This window comes from Pholis gunnellus (genome assembly GCF_910591455.1).
Source record: "Pholis gunnellus genome assembly, chromosome: 11".
Lineage (NCBI taxonomy): Eukaryota > Metazoa > Chordata > Actinopteri > Perciformes > Pholidae > Pholis > Pholis gunnellus.
This window is the reverse complement of record NC_136538.1, coordinates 7,661,581-7,683,749: the sequence shown is the minus strand read 5'-3', so window position 1 is coordinate 7,683,749 and position 22,169 is coordinate 7,661,581. Positions and strand designations below refer to the sequence as shown.

At 44.8% G+C, this 22,169-nt stretch overlaps 3 protein-coding genes across 3 annotated transcripts in view; 1 reads left to right on the top strand and 2 right to left on the bottom strand.

Annotated features, from left to right (window-relative positions):
* cdh23 (cadherin-related 23) overlaps positions 1–22,169 on the top strand; it is a gene marked incomplete at its 5' end in the record, with an annotated part of 133,062 nt that overhangs the window by 97,057 nt on the left and 13,836 nt on the right. Inside the window, 9 exons of the mRNA XM_079168933.1 lie at positions 3,663–3,723; positions 4,198–4,346; positions 4,652–4,787; positions 5,394–5,782; positions 6,153–6,254; positions 6,573–6,722; positions 7,336–7,464; positions 7,887–8,015; positions 8,217–8,444. Of these exons, the coding sequence (XP_079025059.1) occupies positions 3,663–3,723; positions 4,198–4,346; positions 4,652–4,787; positions 5,394–5,782; positions 6,153–6,254; positions 6,573–6,722; positions 7,336–7,464; positions 7,887–8,015; positions 8,217–8,444 (1,473 nt within the window). The remainder of the gene's footprint in view (positions 1–3,662; positions 3,724–4,197; positions 4,347–4,651; positions 4,788–5,393; positions 5,783–6,152; positions 6,255–6,572; positions 6,723–7,335; positions 7,465–7,886; positions 8,016–8,216; positions 8,445–22,169) is intronic.
* LOC306703097 (uncharacterized protein) lies at positions 348–845 on the bottom strand (the record flags this gene model as incomplete). The annotated part of the gene is made up of 1 exon (XM_079168936.1): positions 348–845. The coding sequence occupies one exon, from the start codon at positions 843–845 to the stop codon at positions 348–350; it is 498 nt and encodes a 165-aa protein (XP_079025062.1).
* Positions 9,584–21,251, bottom strand: vsir (V-set immunoregulatory receptor). Its single transcript, XM_079168934.1, has 7 exons — positions 20,834–21,251; positions 15,252–15,665; positions 14,990–15,040; positions 14,788–14,898; positions 14,505–14,532; positions 13,689–13,864; positions 9,584–11,738 (listed from the first exon to the last, which is right to left on the bottom strand). Exons 1-7 carry the CDS (start codon positions 20,919–20,921, stop codon positions 11,701–11,703), a joined length of 906 nt encoding a protein of 301 aa, XP_079025060.1. The 5' UTR covers positions 20,922–21,251; the 3' UTR covers positions 9,584–11,700.

The window sequence follows — 22,169 nt, the reverse complement described above, 5'->3', positions numbered from 1 at the left end:
TAATGTAATTCAATCAGAGGGGATTTATTTCTGTGCAGAAGGTGAATTTGATGATGCATCAAATTCTTGCTGAGAGAGTTTTAATCGAATTGAGTCGTTATAATAAATATAATACTTTTTAACCTCTATGTGTAGAGCTATGCTGAAAAAACAACATCCATACCTAACAATGTTACTTGCTGCAGAGGGTGAAAATAAATCAGTCACAAAAATGTGTAAACCCCGCTTCAATGACTTTTGGATCACCTAAACAGTTATCAATAACGTCCGTAGCACCAGCCGTAAGATATGCAGCGCATCACTTGTTGTGGGAAGCAGTCAGTCGGCCCTCAGCCTCAGTCTTTGAGTCAGATTTCAGTGACATAGTCAAATAGACAAGGCATAGTGAGGTGTGGCTCCACGCTGGTTTCTGGCTGCGGCGTGTGTCGGGCCGGAGGCCGGGACACGCGCGCGCTCTCGCGCTCGTACGGCCTGCGATGGGGCGGTCGTCTGAAGGAGATGTTGTACGAACGGCGATACGAGCCCAGCCTCTTCCACACCTTGAGCTGGGGCTCGCTGGACCGGCGTCCTCCACGGGTCAAGCTCTCGCCTGGGCTGCAGCTCGCCTCGGAGTCGCCATCCTGTTCCGAGGGCCGGCACACTGCCAGGAAGGCAGCTAACCCTGCCAGCAGCAGCGATAAGCCCAGCACCACCATGATGGTGAGTTCTGGGTTGAAGACGTCCGGAGAATAGGATGGAGGCAGTGGGCTGGTGGCAGAGACGGTGGCGGTTGTCAGGCTGGACAGAGTGACATTTTCCGTGTGTGGTGTAGAGGTGAAGTTGGAATCTGGTTCAGTGGTGTTCATGTTGTCTTGTCCCTGGATGGAGAAAACAACATTAGATTGGAGGTCTATGTCAGGTGTGTGTGTGTGTGGTCAGCCTCTGTTGAAGTGCCACAGCAGCTCTCTGCCTCACTAACCAAGCCTAACCAAGCTGAGTAGGTTTATTTTCCCTTTATTGGGATCATACACTCTAGTGCTTATGATAAACACACACTTAAGTGCACACATGCACAAATATACACAGAAACGCCTGCATGCGCATGCAGATGTGTTTGGCATTTGCGGCAATTATGTAGCTATTAAATCAAGGACTACAAAACAGTCAATGCTTGACAGGCTTTTTTCAATGTAAAACAAATTGGGTTTATTAAAATGCCCCTTGTAAAATGCGAGGCACCCACCTCTTCTACCCCGGTCTCCAATTATACCCCGCCCCCCCCACCCTCATTTTGTGCGCCCCCATCTTCAGCATAGTAACATTTGTAAATGTCATCGTCCTTAATTCAGCGGAGACAAAGCATGGCTTATCGGTTTAAGGGAAACACATTGGGACGTGAAATTATTTTTAAGACCAAATGCCAGGAAAGCTGTGAAAAGGCCAGTGGAGCAGGATGGCTCGTTAGAGAGTCAGTTCATTAGTCAGCGCCTCCAAGCACATATGCCACACGCACGCACACACACACACACACACACATACACATACGCATACGCACAGCTATTCAAAAACAAACTTTCTTTCCCAGCCACACAGACTGTAGACTGTGCTGCACATATTCGTGATTAGGCACGCTGCTCCTAAGCTTGGCAGCTTAGCTGTAAGGTACTCTCCTCTCCACATTGTTGCTCCTTCAGATCTTCAGATCTGACTGCTCAGCTAGTTTTGAAACGGTGATTTCTTAACTTTTTTACCGGCACAATTTGTCTCATCTATTACATTTGTAAAGTTCTGTAAAGTTCATTTATTAGCAGCATACTTGCTAAATGCATATAAGATTTTTCTTGATTGCTCTCTGATTTATGGTATTTTTCACAATATGTTCTCTGTATTTCAAAAAAATATGAATGAGGAATCCAGTAACAGATCATAGATCTGCAGCCTCAGTTTGCTAATATTCAAATCTACCTTCCAGATAATACTAAACCAAGTGTGGACAACAGTCTCCACATACAGACAATGTGCCGTTACTCAAGCACATGTCAAGCAGCTCACATGTCCAGATCTGGATTTTAGGAGTTTCATTCCTAAAGACTCGACAGCCGACTTAAAATATAGATTTTAAGAGACATTCGTTAGATTGTAGGCAATCTTAGGACCATAAGATTTGAAATGATTTAATTATGTTTACTAACTCAAATGCTAAGCAATTAACATGTCTTCTTCAATACTGAATCTTTAGTAATGTGGAATAAACCCCATCAAAAATGTATACTTACACCCACACTTTAGAGACTCTTTAAAACAGCACCTTGCTTAGTTCCAGTAACTGAGGTCAGACCTGTTTCTTGGCTTCACGCACTTGTTTTCCCCCCTTAAACTGCTGCTTTCCCAGGGACAGAGGGGAAAACGCTGGGGAGGAAGAGGGCAACAAGGAGGAAAATGGGGTAAAATGTGGGTGACAGCATTACGACAGAAATATCTCACTGCTGTTTTAATCCCAGGGAGCCAAAGACAATAGTGTGTGTTCTCAGCCATGCACAAACTGAGTGACTAATCTCTCTGTGATTACACTCCACATGCTTACACTTACAACATCTGGCTCTGCAATGTGGTGTTACACTTTAAACACCCCCTTTTATGGCCTAAGTGGTGCAGTCCGCTGTGTAATACCCTATTCATCACTCCCCAATCTGACCCCCCAGCCTCTTTTTTTTTCCTCCCGTCGCCCCCTCCCCTCTCCTCCTCTTTCTCCTCTTCTCTCCACATCTCTTTATAAAGCTAATGAGACTGAAGTTGGGCCCCTCTTCACAGGGAGAGCGAGAGAGAGCAAAGGAGAACACACAAGGGCAGGGAGAGAGAGAGACTGTGAGAATATGTGTGTGTGTGTGTGTGTGTCTGCATTTCTGCGTACCTGAGTGCACACACATGCACTCGAGTGTGTTGAGTTTGTGTGTCTCTGTATGCCATTGAATATGCACTTTGTGGGCACCTCCACAGGGTTTGACACATCCACAGAGGAGCGGGGTGTGACATGAAGTGAGCCTCATCCAGCGCCAGCGGCTCTGTGCCTCTCTGGATTCAGAAGGCAGTCTTATGACATGGCCCATTCAGCAGCAGCCCAGCATGCTCCACTATTTATCTGTGTACGCTGTGGAGCCGTGCTGTCTGCGCCGGGTTTTTTTTTTTTTTTTTTTTTTGGGGCTGCTTCTGGCTCTCTGCCTGCGACAGAGACGGAGGGAAGTTCTGCCATTATAGACTTACCGCCAAGCCGTGTTGGGGTTGTTGTGGCAACAAGACACTGGGCACCAGTGGATGTGTGGTGAATGAGAAAGAAAATAGAGATTTTTCCATCTGTTTGTAGAAACCATTGAAAAAAAATGTGTATGAAATGAACTTTCTATCCGGTGACTTTATGGGAATGGACACACCACAGAGCTCAGAGGACTGAGAAAAAGACTCGCTGGTTCCCAAATCTGACTTATCTGTTCTCTCCTAATGATGTGCATATTTTAGCAATCCCTTTTGTCAGACTGCAAAATGGAAGAAGTTCAGATTTTGAAATGATACCAGTTGTAAAGGGAGATATATGCCATTGCTGTACCTTGTAAGCAGCCGGATGTTTTTTTCGTGTACATGTTGTAGACTTGTTCTGCAGACTTTGTGCTTTGTGTTCATCTGTGCAGGTTCAAGCTACGGATGCCGACCAGGGAGAGAACGGCCAAGTTCTGTACAGGATCCTCACTGGTAAGTGCGGCAGTACTTTGCCAGATGGCCTTTTGCACATGGTCTCCTTAGTCTCAAACAAATGCAAAGCAAGCACGGGCGCCCACGATGTGACTAGATTGAATCATTAGATTTATTTTGGTAGTTGTTAATCCAGTTGTTCAAAATGGGTTGAAAACAAGATGTCCACGAGAAAGTTTCCTACATTTTAGTGATTCAAGCTTTCCTGCCTATGGGCAGGATAATTACTCTTGTTTCCACTGCAATTTCTCTTGTCTAGATGCAGTCAGAGTGAAAATACCAGTAATGACTGGAAGTTAATTTGCATTGGAGGCAACTTAAATTATCCAATTGGCAGACTAGATTAAATGTTTTGCTAAAATGGGTATTAAGTCTCTTGCTCTCTCGCTTTGCCTTTCTCTCTCTGTCTCTCTCTCTGACGTGTGTGTGTGTGTGTGTGTGTGTGTCTGTGTGTTTGTGAATGAATGCATGCAGGGAACAGCAGGAATCTGTTCAGCATAGACAATCAGACCGGGCTGGTGACAAGAGGCCGCAGGGCACTGGACAGAGAAACCAGCAGCTCCCATGTGCTGGAAGTGGTGGCCTACAACAGTGACGAGGGCAGCATGAGGAGCTCCGTGAGGGTGAGGAAGAGGAGGGTAGCTTGAGGGGGGATGATGCTGTAACGTGTGCCAGTTACATCCCCATGTTTTATGCAAAATGTGTAGCATAATAACGGCATGAAGCGTGGCTAGTTTTTTAAAAATGAACGGTCCTGTCGACCCCTTGTGATGTCTACAAATGTGGACATCAGAGGATCCAGACACTCAGATACATATTATTTTCATTTCCGAATAGATAAAACTACGAAGCCCTTTTCCCAAAGAGTTAAAGTATTTCTCAAAGAGTACATGTATCGTTGATGTGCCACAAATGTCTCCCCCTGCAGGTGATCATATATGTGGACGATGCCAATGACGAGGTGCCAGTGTTTACCCAGCAACAGTACAACCGGCTGGGCCTTAGGGAGACCGCTGGCATCGGCACCTCTGTGATTGTGGTGCGAGCCACAGACCCCGACACCGGTGAGTCCAGTCTCAGAACGATCAGGAGGAGGGGAGCAGAGGGGGGCTCACTTTGAATGTCAGTTGAAGCATCAGGTTGTGTCCCCGTACCATAAAACACACGGAGACATTTTGCTGACTGTGGCTTTGAACTTCCTACTTGCACGAAGGCAGTTGTTTACGGCTTCACTGATCCTAACACTAGTGGGTGCCACTTGCAAAAGAGGAATATCAAACTTCTAAACCACGACATGGTATTACATCACACGTGTGCACACACAAGAAAAAACATTCACTGTATCTGGCATTTAAATCTCAACTTCTGCTCCACAGTGCAGACTTCCTCTATCCACTTCCCGTGGTTTTAAAATGTTTCTTAGACGCCTTCTGATGCATTTGGTGCTGTGACATACATTTTCCAAAACATTAGATCAGGCCTGAAACCGAAATAACCATAACACGGGCAACAAAACAGTTTAGTACAACACAGAATGGAGGAAACGGTTTGCATGTCGTAACTATGGCATCGGTGTAACAATGTTACAAGGTTTGCAAGTTAATGAGTTAGTTTTTTAAAGTTATTATTCTAAGCTTGTCCGTACCAACACCGCCTTCCTTCCTGCTCAGGTGATGGCGGAGCTGTTGCTTACGCCCTCGTGTCCGGCTCCGACCGCAAGTTTGAGGTGGACGTGAGCACTGGCCTGGTGACCACCGTGGACTACCTGGACTACGAGACCAAGACCACCTATTTGATGAACGTCTCGGCCACTGACCAGGCGCCACCTTTCCACCAAGGCTTCTGCACCGTCTACGTCACGCTACTTAATGAGCTGGACGAGGCCGTGGCCTTCTTCTCCGCCGGTTACGAGGCTTCGCTCCGCGAGAATATCGCCACGGGGACGGAGGTGGTGCAGGTGCGGGCCCAGTCAGCCGACAACTTGAATCAGTTGACTTACCGCTTCGACCCTGATACGTCGCCTGCGGCTCTGGCCCTCTTCAAGATAGACAGCATCACGGTGAGTGGAGGAGCAGTGGAGGAAAGGTCAACGGCGATACGAGCACAATGTACATCCCTCTTCTCTTTGTACGCTTCAAAGACTGTACCCACCTTCTGTCAAATAGGATGCATCCATTAACCACAGGGTGATTCAATAACACCTCCCCGCCTGTGATTTAAGCTTGTTGCTGCATGACTGTGAGCTGATCAAAGAGCTTGTTTGCTTTGAAGCCATTTGATTCCTTTGAAAGATGAGAAATGGGGATTTGTTGTTTTATGATAGTTATTAGTCTCTGTCCTTGCTCACCGTCCGTCACATTAGAAGATTTCTACCGTGTATGCAATCTTTATGGAGGCAGAGATATGTGCTGATGTGTGTGATGCTTCAGGGCCGCATCACTGTGACAGGCCAGCTGGACAGAGAGAAGGGGGATATGTACACCTTGACTGTTGTGGCGGATGATGGAGGACCTAAGAAAGACTCCACCGTGGTATGCTTCATTCTGACTTGTGTTGTTTTATCTTCCTTTCATGTACAACATTCTATTCATTACAGCATGTGTTGTGTCCCGTCTGTCGTAGAAAACTTAATGGCATTCCTCTTTTATTCATTGCATCTCTCATTGGAAGTGCAGAAGGTAAGACTTCCTGTTTTTTATTTTAAGATGGTTTAGAGTATGAAAGGCTACAGGAAATGTATTAATCTGCAGTATCTCACATTTTTAGGATTTGGGGTTATTTGATTAATTTCAAAGGTAAGTATTTCGTTGAGTTGCAAGTTATTGAGCTTTATATTTTGATCTCGACAGGTTTCAATCACCATTCTGGATGAGAATGACAACAGTCCAGAGTTTGACATCACATCAGATACTTCAGTGGACGTCCCAGAGAACACACCCATGGGGAAGAAAGTGGCAGTGGTGCTGGGAAGGGACAAAGATGGTGGATTAAACGGGCTGGTGAGAATAACGAAGGAGGAGACAGTTAGAATAAACAACGCTCTTGTCATCTCATCAACAGATCATTATAACAATAATCTAACAGATTTTTGCAGTAATTACTATAATTACAAAAGATTATCACCAAGAAGACGAGCTTTTCCAACATGTGTGTGTCCTACCTTGTGTTTGACAGGGAAGTTAACATTAAGCACTTTGTGTTGCATTGTATGCATAAATAGGCTATATAAAAATATTAGTAGTGGTAGTATTAGTGTTAGTATTCATATTGTAATTTTAGTTGTTATTAGTATTATATTAAATCATCTGCTGTGCTTTACAGCACAAAACACGTTCCTCCAGTGAAATAATACGATGTTTCACAGTTTTTGTCAATGACAACCGGGCCACGTATGTTTACACATAAAAGTAATTTGACTGCGGTCCGTTGTTGCTCTGTGTGCACCCCACGGTTCCAAGCACACAGCCAAATACAATTATTAAACTATTCACACATTATGGGTAACTTTAAGATTAGAGTTTCTGACTGAACCTAAGCTGTTATTATAATGTTGATTTTTTTCTTCTCTCAATGTCCATCTTTCTCTCCTTCTGACTCATTACTCTCTCTCAGGTCAATTTCACTCTGGTGGCGGGTAACATGGAGGATGTGTTCAAGATCAAGACCGTGAACCACACCTACGGGGAGGTTTTTGTCAATGCTGCTCTGGACAGAGAGTCAGTAGACCGCTACCTACTGAAGGTCAGGCAGCAATCTTTCACCACATATCTACTGTATATGGCCACGTACACCACAACTCTGACTACTTCTTTCCCCTCAGCCTTAAACATAATGGTTCCGTGTCACATTTGTTTCATCGAAAAAATAAACCGACTTTCTTTGACACAGTACAATAACGTGTAATACAATAGTGTGAGTTTGGACGATACAGATAACGTGTGTTTTTCTGATCACATTCAAATATTATTCATGTCAATTCTAAAAGAAAGCTCACTGCATCTTGCCTCCCAACACAAGATATTGCACATACGTACCAAGACTGAATGTAGAAGCACGGAAGAAGACACTTCTCTTTGTCCCCTATGTGTTAGTTTATGCCATGTGTCCAAACCGCATGCTCAGACTTACATGCTAGTATACAGTGCATGTGTATGTTGTTACAGGTGCGTGCCATTGACAATGGCTCACCTCCCAGACACACAGACCACTCCCTCACCATCAACATCCTGGACATCAATGACAACGCACCGGTTATTGAAAGCCAGAGGGGCTACAACGTCAGCATAAGTGAGGTGGGGACGCACTCGCACATCACATGGAGCATGATGTTCATTTTGTCCACACGGGATTTGCATGTTTCTATCATTTTGTATGCGTCTAGTTCTTCAACAGAAGCTGAACAATATAGGTATTATAGCATTTACCATTTGCAGTCACCGTTTTTGTTTATTCTACCGTCAATAATGAGGCCTCTCTTGTGTTGTACATTGTAGAATGTTGGAGGAGGCACGTCCGTCCTCCGTGTGATAGCGACCGACGAAGACATCGGTCCCAACGCCATGCTGTTCTATTACATCACTGCGGGAAACCAGGACCTGACCTTCCGCATGGACCGCGTGACGGGAGAGATGGTGACACGGCCGGCGCCTCCCGACCGAGAGCGCCAGCAGGAGTATCGACTCATCGTCACCGTGGAAGACGACGGCACGCCACCTCTGTCGGTAAGAAACAAGGAACAGCAGCAGAAACGAGTGCAACACTGTAAAATGTTGACATACCAGATATAAACTACTGAAATACACATCAATTCCAACATGTTTTTAGTCTAGTATTAAATCCTGAAAACTTGAGATTTGTTGTTAAATCAAGTGACATTATGTCAATGCTTCATATTATAATAATATATATATATATATGTATGTATCTTTAAAAACCCTTCTTCTTGCAGTGTGGTGCTGTAACCTCGACAAAAGTGTATAAATCTGATCTGTTTATGGGGACTTGAAGTTTGCAGAGTCTGGTCATTTGGGGGATTCAGCATCACATCTTCTTACTGAGCCCTCTTTTGATACTACAAACAATCATAACCTAAAAGATGTGCTTTTTCCGTCTGTTTACTGCCTCTTTGTCTACCGGCCTTAAACCAAGATACAGTACAAATTAGATATTAAACATAGTAAGACCGTATGTCTTCTCATAGCCCGCACAGCATATTTAAAATACGTGGTTGGTTGATCTTCTGTTAAGCTGTGAAGGCACAGGAAACACCTTCGTTTGTAAACAGGAAAGCCGCAAGTCATATATCAAAAAAGAGGAAGACGAGTGTTGTTGCTTTTTCTGTTGGCTGTAACATTTAAAAGGCTTTATAAAATGTGTTCATGAGCAGCAGCTAGGAGTAATGTAAGTGTCACATGTTGATGACTTGTCATCTGGCAGTCAGTTGTTGTACTGTATGTGTTTTATTTTGAACTTGTCTAGGTCACAGTGAGATATGGGTGGTAACAAACCTATAATAATGCAGTTCCTGTAAATACAAGATATACATAGCAAATGTCAGACTGTGGGAAAAAAAGCACTGAAGAGAGGAGATGGCCTGCAACAGGCCTCCCCTCCTCCCATCTCGCTCTCTTGTCTCTTCTCATAAAACAAGATACTAAGATTGTTTTATCATTCTCTCCCCTCAATGCCAGTCTCCCTCTGGTGTCCACCATCTTAGAGGCACACAGGCGGAACAACCTTGTTCCGTCTGTAATGGCTCCCTAGGCAGCAAGTGCCTCCCGGCCTTGTGTGGCGATAGTTTTTTGGAGCCCTGCCAGCTGACAGGAACAATGATTTCAAAGAATCGACACATGGATTTAAGGTTTAAGAGCTCCACTTTATTATACAAGCCACAACCAGGACAATTGAAATGCAGTAAACGGTGTATTCGTCTCATACAAACTTCTTACAGTATACAACACACGATTGCATGCCGATGCAGAATCGCATGCGAGTATGCAAACACACATTTAAACCAGACCGCAAAGTTATTCTTGACACTGTAACCCGAGATTTGAGAACACACACATCACACGTACACACACACACACACACACACACACACACACACACACACACACACACACACACACACATCACACGTACGCACACCGCACGCACACACACACACACACACACACACACACACACACACACACACACACATGCATACAGGCACACTTGAAAACACAAATATTCAAACATAAGTCTTTGGTTTGACTAGTTATCAAAGTATTAAAATCTCAACAAACATACAAACATTATACCCTGTCCTATAAACCTGCTACACATCTTTTGGAGATGATTTCCGCTGAGCACCTGCTGTACACATTAAACCTCAATATGAAAGAAACACCAGTGGTTTCTCATAGTCACACACAGCCTAATTAATAATTATTGAGCATAATTAATAATACGACTTCAATCACTTCTCATTTTCTCTCAGTCAACCTTGATACGGGTTAACATTCCACATCACACATGTGCTGGATAGTATTTACTTATCACATTGCACGCACACAAAAACAATAGGAATGAACATTATATACACATCTTATCAAATAAACCCAGACACATGATACCAGAGCAAATAGGATTGTTGAGATGGCAGTGATTAAAAGTTTGGGGGTTTTTTTCAATCAAGAATCTGTTCGGATACATTCAAGAGAAAATCAATAAACATATTATTCTTAATTCACTTTGAATGACATTCGTCAACTAAATACTTCCACATAGTCGTATTATGTTTCAGGCCACTGTGAAGTGCTGCGTTTCTGACAGTACAGGAAGGAAGGAGAGTATTTAGAGCAGCAGAGCTGACAGTAACTGAGGTAGCGAAGGGGGAAGAGAAAAGAAGCCGAGGCCAAGGGGATATGATACAGAGGAACAGTGTAATGCCATAAAAACAGATTACTCTCAACTTGAGCAGGGATATTGAGACTTCTCTGACGAATGAGCTTCCTTTGGGATGAAGCTGTTAGAGCACTTTATTACAATGGCAGGTATGATAGAGAGCCTTTGGTCGCTTTCACACCTGTGGTTCGGTTCTTTTGGTTCTTTTGGTTCCCGTCCACTTTGTGACGTAATACAACTGAGAGTGAGACGCGTTAACATGATGTCACAAGGACTGGCGGATCATTCAGTCATCCTTCATAATCAGCGCTACATGGACGAGGAAGGGAAAATAAATTGACTTTAGTGGCTGACGGCAAGTGATAAATAATATTTATCAACCATGTTACCAAATGATGTAACGTCACAATATGGGAGCTTGTTTCCAAGACGGTTCCAACCATCAGCAAATGGATCGTTGGATCGCAAATCTTTTTTTGATTGTCATACATTTTGTGTCACGTGATCATGTGGATGGTCTGCTTTTGCGTTCACGCCGACCGAACCAGAGGAAGAGTGCGGCTCTTTGGTTTAAACTACAGAGTGCACGTCTGCCCAAAATGAACCAAACTCAACGAGTAAAAGCTCCCTCGTTCATTTGAACTGCACAAAATAAGTTAAGTGTGAAAGCAGCCCTTGAGTCCACAGAAACTGTTTAATCACTCTTGACATGCCAGCACGGCACATGGTGGGACCCCCCCCCCCCCCCCTCAACACTTTGGATTTGTCTCAAGCAGCAGGCACCTGTAGATGGAACATCACACACTAACCTTAACCTTAACCCCGCCACAACACAAGTGCACACAAGCAAAAGTTCGCTTTTGGCCTCCAGCTGTTGTTGCAGGTGGAAAAGGTTTTTGAATTTTAAAAAAAAGGCAGCCCGTTCCCTCCTGCGATCCAGACAATGTACAGACGACAGTCCAGCACAGGTTATTGTGAGACAGCTGATGAGGGCAACATCACTCTGGAGGCAGAAAGAAGAGGAAAGGAGTTGCAGGACTATTTCCAGGTCAGCAGTTAGAGCAACGAACGAGGTTCCGACCCCCTTTAAACCTGCAGGAAGTCTGGAGACTCCAGGATGGTGTCTGGAATAGAGAACAGTGCAGGTCAGTGAGAGCATAGACACGATGGCAGGTAATCTACATGTATCAACCCGCACAACTGCACATTTCATGTCTGTGTGCGGGCACTGAAATTTAGATATGAAAGGGTTAAACAATTTCACTTCCTGCCCAAAAAGGCAGATGGAAGACGTGACGGCGTTTCTTTTTCCATACCTCCCACTCCATAGATTAGAACAAGCGCGCAGAGAGACTGAACGATTTCTCAGAACAAGATGTGTTTTGCTGGAAACCCATTGAAAAGCAGAACAAAAAGGCCTTAAAGCCCGAGTTGCAACATGTTTACGATAAGAGGGAACTGCTGCTAGTTAAATTCCTCTCAGCAAAAGGTCAGCGGTCCGAAAAAGATGAACAAGGAAGCTGAAGTGTGGCTTTCATCCACGTAATACGAAACCTCAGACGAGAAGCCAGGCTTGGTATTCGGTATAACGTTTGTAGACTACTGAAGGAAATGAGCTCTGACAGGAAAATCCACTGTGACAAGTGTACAAAATATCGGGGGGGGTTTTCTTGGGTTCTAGATGGTTTTATCTATATTCGTGGCACGCTCTCTAGAGGCGGAACATGGCTGTAATCTGAGATGCATCTTCTATCTGTCAATTATCATGAACAGAGGTTTTCCCTCTAGTGCCATTACTCATTACCAGAATTCTATTTGGGCCAAACAGCAGCAGCTCATAGGACTCGCCCAGCTTTACCTTCTGTTTATGCTCGTCAGGTCTTACATGCAGTTACATGAGTCTTGTCCTTGTCTGCACACTAAACTGTTGTAGTGTAGGTTATAGGTCATAGGAACAACATATGTGATGATTTGGGGTTTCACAGTAGGTCGGTTCAGTTCTGACCATTCCCCCCCCCGTACCGTCACAGGCCGTGCTGCCAAGGAAACGGGGGCAATCCACCTCAGTATGCCTGGAATGTCTGCACAGGTGCCCCGGAAATCGGTGGAAAAACACTCAAGATTGAACCCCTTCACCGTAACTAATGTTTCAGTATTATTTGAAGTCGAGTCGGAGAGAACGGCTGAAGGGGCCATTAGTGTTCAATGAGAGTGCTGATGGGTGGAAAATGACTTTGCGAGGGAGGCGAGAGAAGAATTCAGAGGGTGACAGCATAAGGAGGTGGTTTTTACTTGTGCTTGGGAGAGAATGTAAACTCCCCACACAGAACATCTTTTAGTCACATAAGACTCAACCCAGCTGTTTTTGAGAGTGAGCGTGCAATTTTTGCACAAGAATGTCAGCATCTTTCCGCCAACACTTTGACCGCACACAGGATGTTTCAGCAGAAGCGTGCACAGAACACAGTTGTTCTTTGATTTCATCAGCGCGTTTCACCGTACTGCCTGTACATTTTGAAATTGTTATTTCCAGAGCTGTGTCCTTTTGCAATACAGTTTCGTGCCACTGCTCGAGTACTTGGTTTCGGGTAACAAACGAGAATGTCAAGGGAGTCAGATGTATGCGTTCAGAATGTAGTTAGTAAGGCATGACCTACCGATGAGCACACTCACTAAGTCGTGTTAATGAACTCCGCTGAGATTACTCATACTCTGCTTTCTTTGTGTTATGGTGCTGGTCAGGAGAGTTTTAGCCATGCTAAAGGGCGAAAGCTGAACAAAATAGAGAATGTGTTTGATAGTTGTGTGTCCCATCCTGTGCTGAGTGATCTCGTGTCCATGTTGTTTGATAAACTTGTATGAATTTGTCTGTCTTGGCCGGAATATTGTGTTGCCTGTAGTATGAGTTGCTGTAGTGTTGTCAGGATGTATAGTTGTGTGTGTGTGTGTGTGTGTGTGTGTGTGTGTGTGTGTGTGTGTGTGTGTGTGTGTGTGTGTGTGTGTGTGTGTGTGTGTGTGTGTGTGTGTGTGTGTGTGTGTGTGTGTGTGTGTGTGTGTGTGTGTGTGTGTCCTACCTTCTATTGGAAAGAATACGTCCCCGTGTGCAGGAGGAGTAAGGGGCGTTCCTGGCTCAGACAACAGGTGGCGTCCTGTCTCCGATGATTGCCTGGTCATGATCTGAGACACGGTACGGGTCTTAATCTGCGGCGATCCCCCAAGAAACACAGGGTTCTCGTGGCCTTGAGAATCACTGAAAACACGCACACACACAAGAAAGGGAAGCACACCGATGAGTAAGACATTGCCGAAATGCCCCAATAAACTGTTTCAACATTCACCTGTTGCTCAAGACGTTTTACAATCTTTTGTATGTGTCACTTTTATATTCTAGCAGTAATCGGGGCTGCAATACTTAAATGCACTTGTAATACTACACCAAAATGGTTTGCAGTAAGTTGTGTACATACACGTGAATTAATTAAGTCTCCCTGTTGTGAGCCATAAATTGGTTTCACTTTGTGCTATAAAGAAATTACATTTCCCACAAAATGCATTCCAGTGGGCACACAACATAACGTACAGTGTTGAGACTGCCAATGCTCTTGGCTGAAGTCCTTTTTGCTGTACAGTAATTAAGACTATGCGCCCCAAATGATTCTTTGATGTTTTGAAGCTATTTGTAGATCTTTAGTGAACAAAGGTTTAAAGGAATCATCCGCAGGTTTGTAATACGCTTTGGTCGAGTCAGGTTTCGTGGCTGAAACTATCTATTGTGTAAGAAATGTTGTGGTCACTTCCTAGTGGATTATCCATGTATACAGTATTATTATTCTAAAGAGCAGCTGTGTTTTGAAGCCACCAGCTGCCCGACAGACTGTGGGAAAACGTACCTGTCCATCCTCACCAGCTCTTGTGCACCTGGGAGAGAGAGGAAGCGGGAAATGGGCCATTGTGAGTATACTGAAACAGAGCGGAACACTACGGATCTACACACTACAAGTGTGAATCCGCTTCCTACTGTGTGAAATACAGTTAATCCTCCTCATAGACAGGAAATATGTGTCAGATGAAAACACTATGGGGGAACCCAGTGTGAGACGTTTATGTAGCATGGACGTGGAAATGAATGAATGCGTGCGTGCTTGCTTGTTTGTGCGTTTCAGTATTACGTACGTCTGCTCGACTGGGCGTTCTGCCTCTGTTTGTACACAAGCACCAGAATAAGAGGCAGAGACAGCAGGGCCAAGATGCAGGCTGCTATGGCCAAGGCCACTGGCACGGAGCCTGGGGAAGCAACAGAGAGACTGTGAGGTAAATACACGGAGTAACTGGCTAGTCATACATTGGCTTTGAAGGCTTGAATAAGGTGACATACCTCCAGCTGGTGTTGGATCCCAGACAGTGCAGTCTTGAGAGCCATTTCTCCCTGGCAAGAGAACAAAGACACCGTTTTTTCTCACAAGCAGTATATCACAATGTAACATCGGTTTTGGGTTTCTGCCTGTTAATTGCAACAGTTACCATTCACCTCCAGTGTATATCAGTGACATTCATGCCCAATGTTGTAGACCACATTACATACGATCAGGGCCCCAGAAAGAGATACACATTCACACCCACACAGTTGATGTCCTTACGTGGTGTAACATGGAGAATAACGTGGCTGTGGGGTTTCTGCAGGAGGACGTTGTGTTTCTGTTGAGGCTGTAAGTCTAGGAGCATGCAGCAGTAGCGACCCTGGTCAGAGTGGGTCACGTTCTGCAGAACCACCCAGAAGTTGTGCTCTGTAGCTCCAAATTGCAACCCTGGCGTTAAGCTGCGGTTGCCATGTGAATGACCAATGATGGTGTGGCGCGGGCCCGTCCGTCCCGTGCAGTGCAGGTCACTGTGGGGCGTGAAAAGCCAGCCACGCCTCAAGACATCGGTGGGGTGCAAGGCGGCCCCTCTCTGGCCACACAACAGTTTGACGGTTGCACCCTCGGGACAGGTGTAGTGCAGGTGGGGGGCCGAAACACTCAGAGTGGAGTGGGCGTGGGACATGTCGCCTTTACCTAGAGAGAATAGACAAGTATGGTAGAAAGTAGGTAAGAAATATAACAGTTATCAACTTCTGTTTCCTGGGTTAGACCTTCAGACAGTCCTTCCTCCCTGGTTGTGTACCACCGCAAAACAAGCTTTTACCCAAAAAAAAAGAAAACTACTTAATTTCTACTTCCTGTGGAAATTGCAGGAAGTGTTTTGAGAAGCTCAACCCAGGGAACACAAATCCCCGAAGATGACGAAGAAAAGCCAGAGGAAAGAGGCGAGTGTATTTAGTCAAAAATAAAACAAGTCACATGTTCACTTTGATGGCAGTGGCAGCTAGTAAAATCCAATAGATTCCTATTCAGAAGCTGCATGAAACGTTACATATAACCAGAACAAAACCAGTAAAACATCGATATTTGAATAGAAATATAGATACATTAATGCGGATGCATGTACGTCATGATGTTCCTTAGGTGCTTGGATATGTTTTGTAAAGGTATCCTCAAATAACCAGAGTGTAAAAAACAAATCCTAGCAGTCTCAACATAGATTTAAAGCTGAAGTCAGACGATTTCCCATGGCCTATTTCTGCACACGTTGGTTTTTGTGCATTTTGGGTCAGCACGGTTTGTTTCCTGTTCTGCATATAGTCGTACTGTGGTCGAAGACGGTGCTGGCTAAAGTAAAATTATACTAACCTCCTGTGGGAGTTAAATTGCCTGTTCCTCTCGGAGACATGTGACATCAAATTAGGGAAAGTGTAGAAATCTGACCGTTGTTTTTGCTCCGATCAATTTCTGCAACATACTCAGACTATGGCGGTGTGGTATCATTACCCAGTGATTGCAGTGAAACGGTCGTTCCAAAAACCGAGAAAGACAGCTGTGGGATGTATCTTTACATATTACATACTCACACACCGCATCCTGTTCTGACTGGTACATCGGTGGAATGCACCAATAGATGGAGACTTTAATGTGTGGACTGAATGATTATCTCATTGCCATAACACAAGAAAACAAAGATATCCTCAGGCTAAGCAGTCTGAAGCCACTCTCTAATTCCTACAAGCAAACAAAAAACAACGCCGACACATCGTAAACTACCCACAGTGCAGCATCAACACACATAATGAATGGCTTTCCACACATCCAGCATGTAAAACAACGGGACGACTCTGGCTTCGTCTGCCTAAATAGATTACTACCATCCGTTGTCTGTAACAGATTGTAGTTTATCATCCAAGAATGCTTCGCGCCGTGTTAGTGAGTGTAGTATGTTTGGGTGTGTATCATTACAGTTAGATCGGAGATTTTGCATTAAAATCGGCGTGTTTGGAGGATGACTGGTGGGTGCCGGGGTTTGAGGAGAGGACTTCCTTCCTGAGTCGTCCTGCCACGCGAACACGCGAAACTCCTCCTCCTCTTCCTCCTCTCTAGCCCCTCACTCCTTAAAGCTAACTGTGAAGGGCCACAGCTGCTGCTGTACGGCTCTTTATGGGCCGATCGTTTCAAACCCATACCCCAATCAGTTATGATGTCACTGCAGGTGTAGTCCATCTGCTGTCGAAGTCAAAACACACGCGGTTACATCACAGCTTGGACTGAGGGTTTAAACCCGTAGAGAGCAGCGGAGCAGCAGTTTTTGTTTGAGTCACTGTTATTCAACAATGAACTTGTGTTTCTTGCACTACCACTATTGTCCTCGGAAGGCAGCCGATGCAACATGCGAGAGCCTTTTGCATCAGCCGGAACACAAATGAGGAAGCAAATAAATCGTTCTAGCGTTCACGTCAATATCGGCGTTTAAGTAGTTTGTTTACACTCTGCTGGATGGGAAATGCAGTAGCTGCCATTTGATTAGCTGCGCATGTTTGTATAGTCAGTATGTGTGCATCCTGTGTGTGTGTGTGTGTGTGTGTGTGTGTGTGTGTCAGAGAGTGCAGGGTACGTGCCACGTTCCTGTGTGTGCGACTGAACTCGGTAGCAATAGGAAGACCAGGGAGGGTGATTAAAGTGAAACTGTTGCCCCCATGGCTGTTCCGGCCTGCGAGGTGGGACAATAGGAGGGGAAGCCCTTCTCCTCTCCTGTTTCACACCCGCCCTGCCTTCCTCCCTGAACTCTTCCCTGGTTTCTCTCGCCTTATTTACACTAGTGGGAAATGGATTTCTGGCATATTCTGTATCAATCGGGTGGGGTTACCACAGTAGTGTCAGCACTATCTGAGCCGCCTTGATGTGGCTGCAACCAGGTAAAAACTGACAGCAAGCTCCGCGCCGTGTCTGGAACAGACGGGACTTCTTTCACTTTACACCAGACATCTGTGTTTTGGCTCCATTAAGGATCTAAGTTTCCTTCTGTGATCTCTGTTCTCGGGATCCTGATAGCCCCTCAGGGCCCAGAAACAGGCCCTCCTTTGTTTTAAGCCTGAATGCCACCTGTTTAGGACATGTTGCCTCTGACAGCTTTCTTACATTCGGACATGCAGCCGCGCCTGTGTGAATTAATTAAACATGCCTTCATATCTCCTTAAATTACCCTAAGTTCAACCATTTCAACCACTTTTCTGCAAGAGTATATCTGATCCTTCTTCTTTTGTCTTGAAGCGGTGCGAATATTGAACATACTTTACTGGAAAATCTGGTATCCTTTCACTTGCGAGTTCTCTACCTGTGTTTGTACAAGTGCTGCTATACACTCACACACTTCAGACTCCACCCTCTTTCACACCTACTGTAATGGTAATGATTATCCAGCCCATTACAGGGTGTTAATGAAACCAGCAGGAGGATCCCAGATTAGTTCCTCCACACACACACACACACACACACACACACACACACACACACACACACACACTGAGAAAGTGCGAGAGTTTCAGTTGAAGCTTCTGGCATAACAACCAGATGCTTGAAGCATCTTTTCAGCAACAGGAAGTGTTAAGATGTGGCACTTCAGACCCTACCTAGTCCCAAAGGGATGTGGTTCAGGGTCAGTGAAGAAGGTCACTCAGGCTCAGGGATCCATGACATCTGATTACAGTCATTCGCTGTGTACTTTACCTTGTGTGCCAATCGGCGCTAAACTTGTTTGTATAAGTGTTTTTCAAGTAAAGGGCACACTCTGTCCCAATCTCGACCTTCCTCTTCCTCTAAATGTACTTCATGCTTTTAGCTATACGTAACTAAATGCTGGTGGAAGGACAGCTTCATACACATGACTGCAACGTCGTTTCTTCATTCAGCTGCAGCAACAATGCAGCTGAAATTCAAATTTTAAGTAGTTACTTAATTTAAACAAAGTGAGTTCATTATTATCAACTAGTTTGCCTGCGTCCTCCCTCGTACTTTGATGATATTTCAAAGTTTCTATTAATAGTTCAGATCTTTACACATGGGTTGCTGTTTATTGTTGCAGAGTCGAGGCTCTATCAGTGAAGGTCAATGTTCTGTTCAGAGAATCAGTGGGCGACGCATCCTTACGAGAAGAAGTGAAGGCCACTGGTCATACTTGCTGCATATCAAACATCAACCACCAAGGTTTCAGCTGCACATGTGTGTCAGACAATTAAAAAGGTGACACCACGGAAAGTCTTAGAAGAACAAGGGAGCTCCCCTTCCTCCATTTAATTACTCATGCGGTATGTGCCCACACAACTGCTGCACATAAACACACTTGCTGACTGCTGGTCCCTGGCCGGGCCTGTTCTCGTCTTATGACATTGACCCAGGAAGTCTTTCTTTTTGTATCACTACACCCTAATAATGATGTATTCATTTAGGACAGAGGATCAATGAGCGACACAAGCCATGTCACAGCAGGAGGAGAAAGTGGCCGAGACAGTGGCAGAGGGAGCAGCCACATCCTGTGGAGTTTATTGACCATTTTTGACTGTGCCATTGTCCTCCATGGGGAGCTAAATGCTTATCTAGACTGGGAGGAAAGGACGGAGGGCCCTGATTATCGCTCTGTTTATCTCAAGTCGAGTGTTGTGGAGGAGAAACACATTATTGGCAGCGGCACAAATGGCTGTTTTCATCATCGGCTCAGAGGAAGGAAACTTCCAAACAAAAAAAGACACAACAGGGCTGAAGGGAGCAGTCCTAACGTCAGACCAGCCCATTGCGGTCTTTTACTGGAGCCTCTGAGTAAAGTCCTGCATAACTATTTCTAAACACAAAAAAACTCGGCTACAAACATTTAAATACGAAAGATGTTTTGAATTACAAATAAAGATTTTTTTTTTTTTTGTCCAGGATGGGTCAGCCTAAAAGTTCAGTAAACATCACTTGTTGCCATTGACGTACTTGTCGCGTGAGCTTATCTAAACAGACCAAATCCCAAAGCCGAAAACTGATAACCTCTGCAAGGTTGCGGGAGGCAACAGCTGCTTCTCCCGTCTCCTCCTGCGCCAGTTGCCTAAAAGTCCCGCATTTGATTACAGCTCCCTCAACATGAAAATGGATCGAGCTTTAAATTTTCTTTTCTTTATAAATGATTGAATGCATCAGTCCCCAAAATCGTCCTGCACATGCGCACGCAGCTTTAGGAAAGTTTGCCACAGTGTAATTTGATGTATGCCTGGTCGTTTACATTTCTGGCCATTTTAAGACTCGTCAGTCTAAAAGCGTCATCGCGGCAACCTTCCAATTTGCGGCTGTTTTTTTAAAGGCCGTAAGAGCAGCAGTATAAAGTGGATTTACACCCCGCTGCATCCCATGGGTGCGGCTTTAACGCAGCTTCACACCAGATGTTCTGTCTCAAAACAACAACAGCAGCAAATGCAGACTGGAAATGCTTTGGTCTGTGTTCGCGCTCCAGAAATGTTAACGTCACTTAAAAAAAACGGTACATTTGTGCATTTTGGAGTAACGCAAATGAACCACGAGCCTCTCAGACGCATCGCGTTCCTATTGGAAGTCAATTGATGACTTTACCGCCCGTTGTATTTCTATTTGTGGTCTACGTCTGTCCGTCCAAACCTATTAATGTTACTTTAACAATGTTTTTTCCCCCCCCCCCCGTGTGTTTGGATTGACTTTTCGTTGCGTGCTGAAAACAAGTAGCTATCGTTCCCCATCATTGAATTCAGTCAATTGTCACTCAGAGGGAGTTGTTAACAAGTCCTCACACGCTGAGCGGGGACAGTCAGAGCCGGTTCAACAGATCTGAGATCTGTCCTCGTGCTTACCTCCAGCGACGTAGAACAAAACGGAGCACAACCAAAACACGGACTTCTTTCCCCAGACTGATGTCCGACAGGGTAATCCTCGCTCCATGGTTGTCTGGAAGTTGAGCAAAAAAAAAAAAGAAAAGAGTACTCAAGCTATCATCAACTAACTCTGCTGGAAGCCTTTGTTAAACTTTTCCTCTGCATGCAAAACTCCACTAAACAACAGAACACAGACGGCGGGTTGACAGTCCTTCGTCTCCAAGTTGACTTAACACTTCTGTCTACTCTGCGGAGCGCAAAAGCAACGTGATACAACACACTCCTCCCCCCTGCTGTCAGTCTCTCTCTCTCTCTCTCTCTCTGTCTCTGTCTGTCTCTCTCTTTCCCTCTCTCTCTGTCTCTCTCTGTCTCTCTTTCTCTCTCTGTCTCTGTCTGTTTCTCTCTCTTTCCCTCTCTCTCTGTCTCTCTCTGTCTCTCTTTCTCTCTCTCTGTCTCTGTCTCTCTTTCCCTCTCTCTCCCTCTGTCTCTCTCCCTCTCCCTCTCCCTCTCTCTCTCCCTCTCTCTCTGTCTCTGTCAGTCTCTCTCTCTCTCCGTGTCTCTCTCTCTCTCTCTTTCTGTCTCTCTTCTTTCCCTCTCTCTCTCTCTGCCCACACCCATGAGTGGAGCAGATAATCATCATTATTAATTGATTATTATTAAGTAATATACATAGTATATTATACATGTATTAAAGTTGCTGTGATAGTCTAGTTCCAATTTGGTATCTTTCACTCTCTAACACACACACACACACACAGCTTACAGCTCATGCAGAAATCACAATATTGTGAAATTCCAACGGGCTCTTTAACGGCCACAGCCTGAGGAATTAACTCCGTCTTTTAGTAGCACTGGGAGGGGAACCAGGAGGTCAGACTGGTGGAGCAGGAACTGACTCAACACTCCTTAATTCCTTATTTCCAAACAATGATCCTTTCACTTAAGTATCAGAATCTTTCATTGGTTTGATGAGGTGGCTTCTTTTAGGATACACTGCTGTCTTTCTTCCACTTCACTTACGTTGTAGCTTTTACTTTTCTTTACCTCTAAAGTGAGCAGATTGCACATCAGGGAAGCAGAACGTTTGGCTTCCTTGCAGCATTTTCTCTCCGTGTAACTTACTCTTAAGATTTCGTTTTTTTGTTCAGACAAGATATTTTCTCCTTCTGTCTGTAACCAAATACGGCTCTTCCATGTTAAATGAAGTGATCACAGATGCAAAAAAAATCACAATTTTTAACCTTAAGACCTGTATGTATCCTCTCTAGTGAACAGTGTATACAAGTGCAGGAGTGGCTGTAGCGCCTGTAGAAAA

Bases quoted from the DNA above. Each gene is read 5' to 3' on its own strand.
- vsir (XM_079168934.1), bottom strand. From the start codon at position 20,921: ATGGAGCGAGGATTACCCTGTCGGACATCAGTCTGGGGAAAGAAGTCC. The intron at 13,865-14,504 runs GTACGTTTTCCC...GCGTGTTTTCAG, and splicing joins GAGCTGGTGAGGATGGACAG to TGATTCTCAAGGCCACGAGA. The intron at 11,739-13,688 runs GTAGGACACACA...TCTCTATTCCAG, and splicing joins CGTATTCTTTCCAATAGAAG to ACACCATCCTGGAGTCTCCA.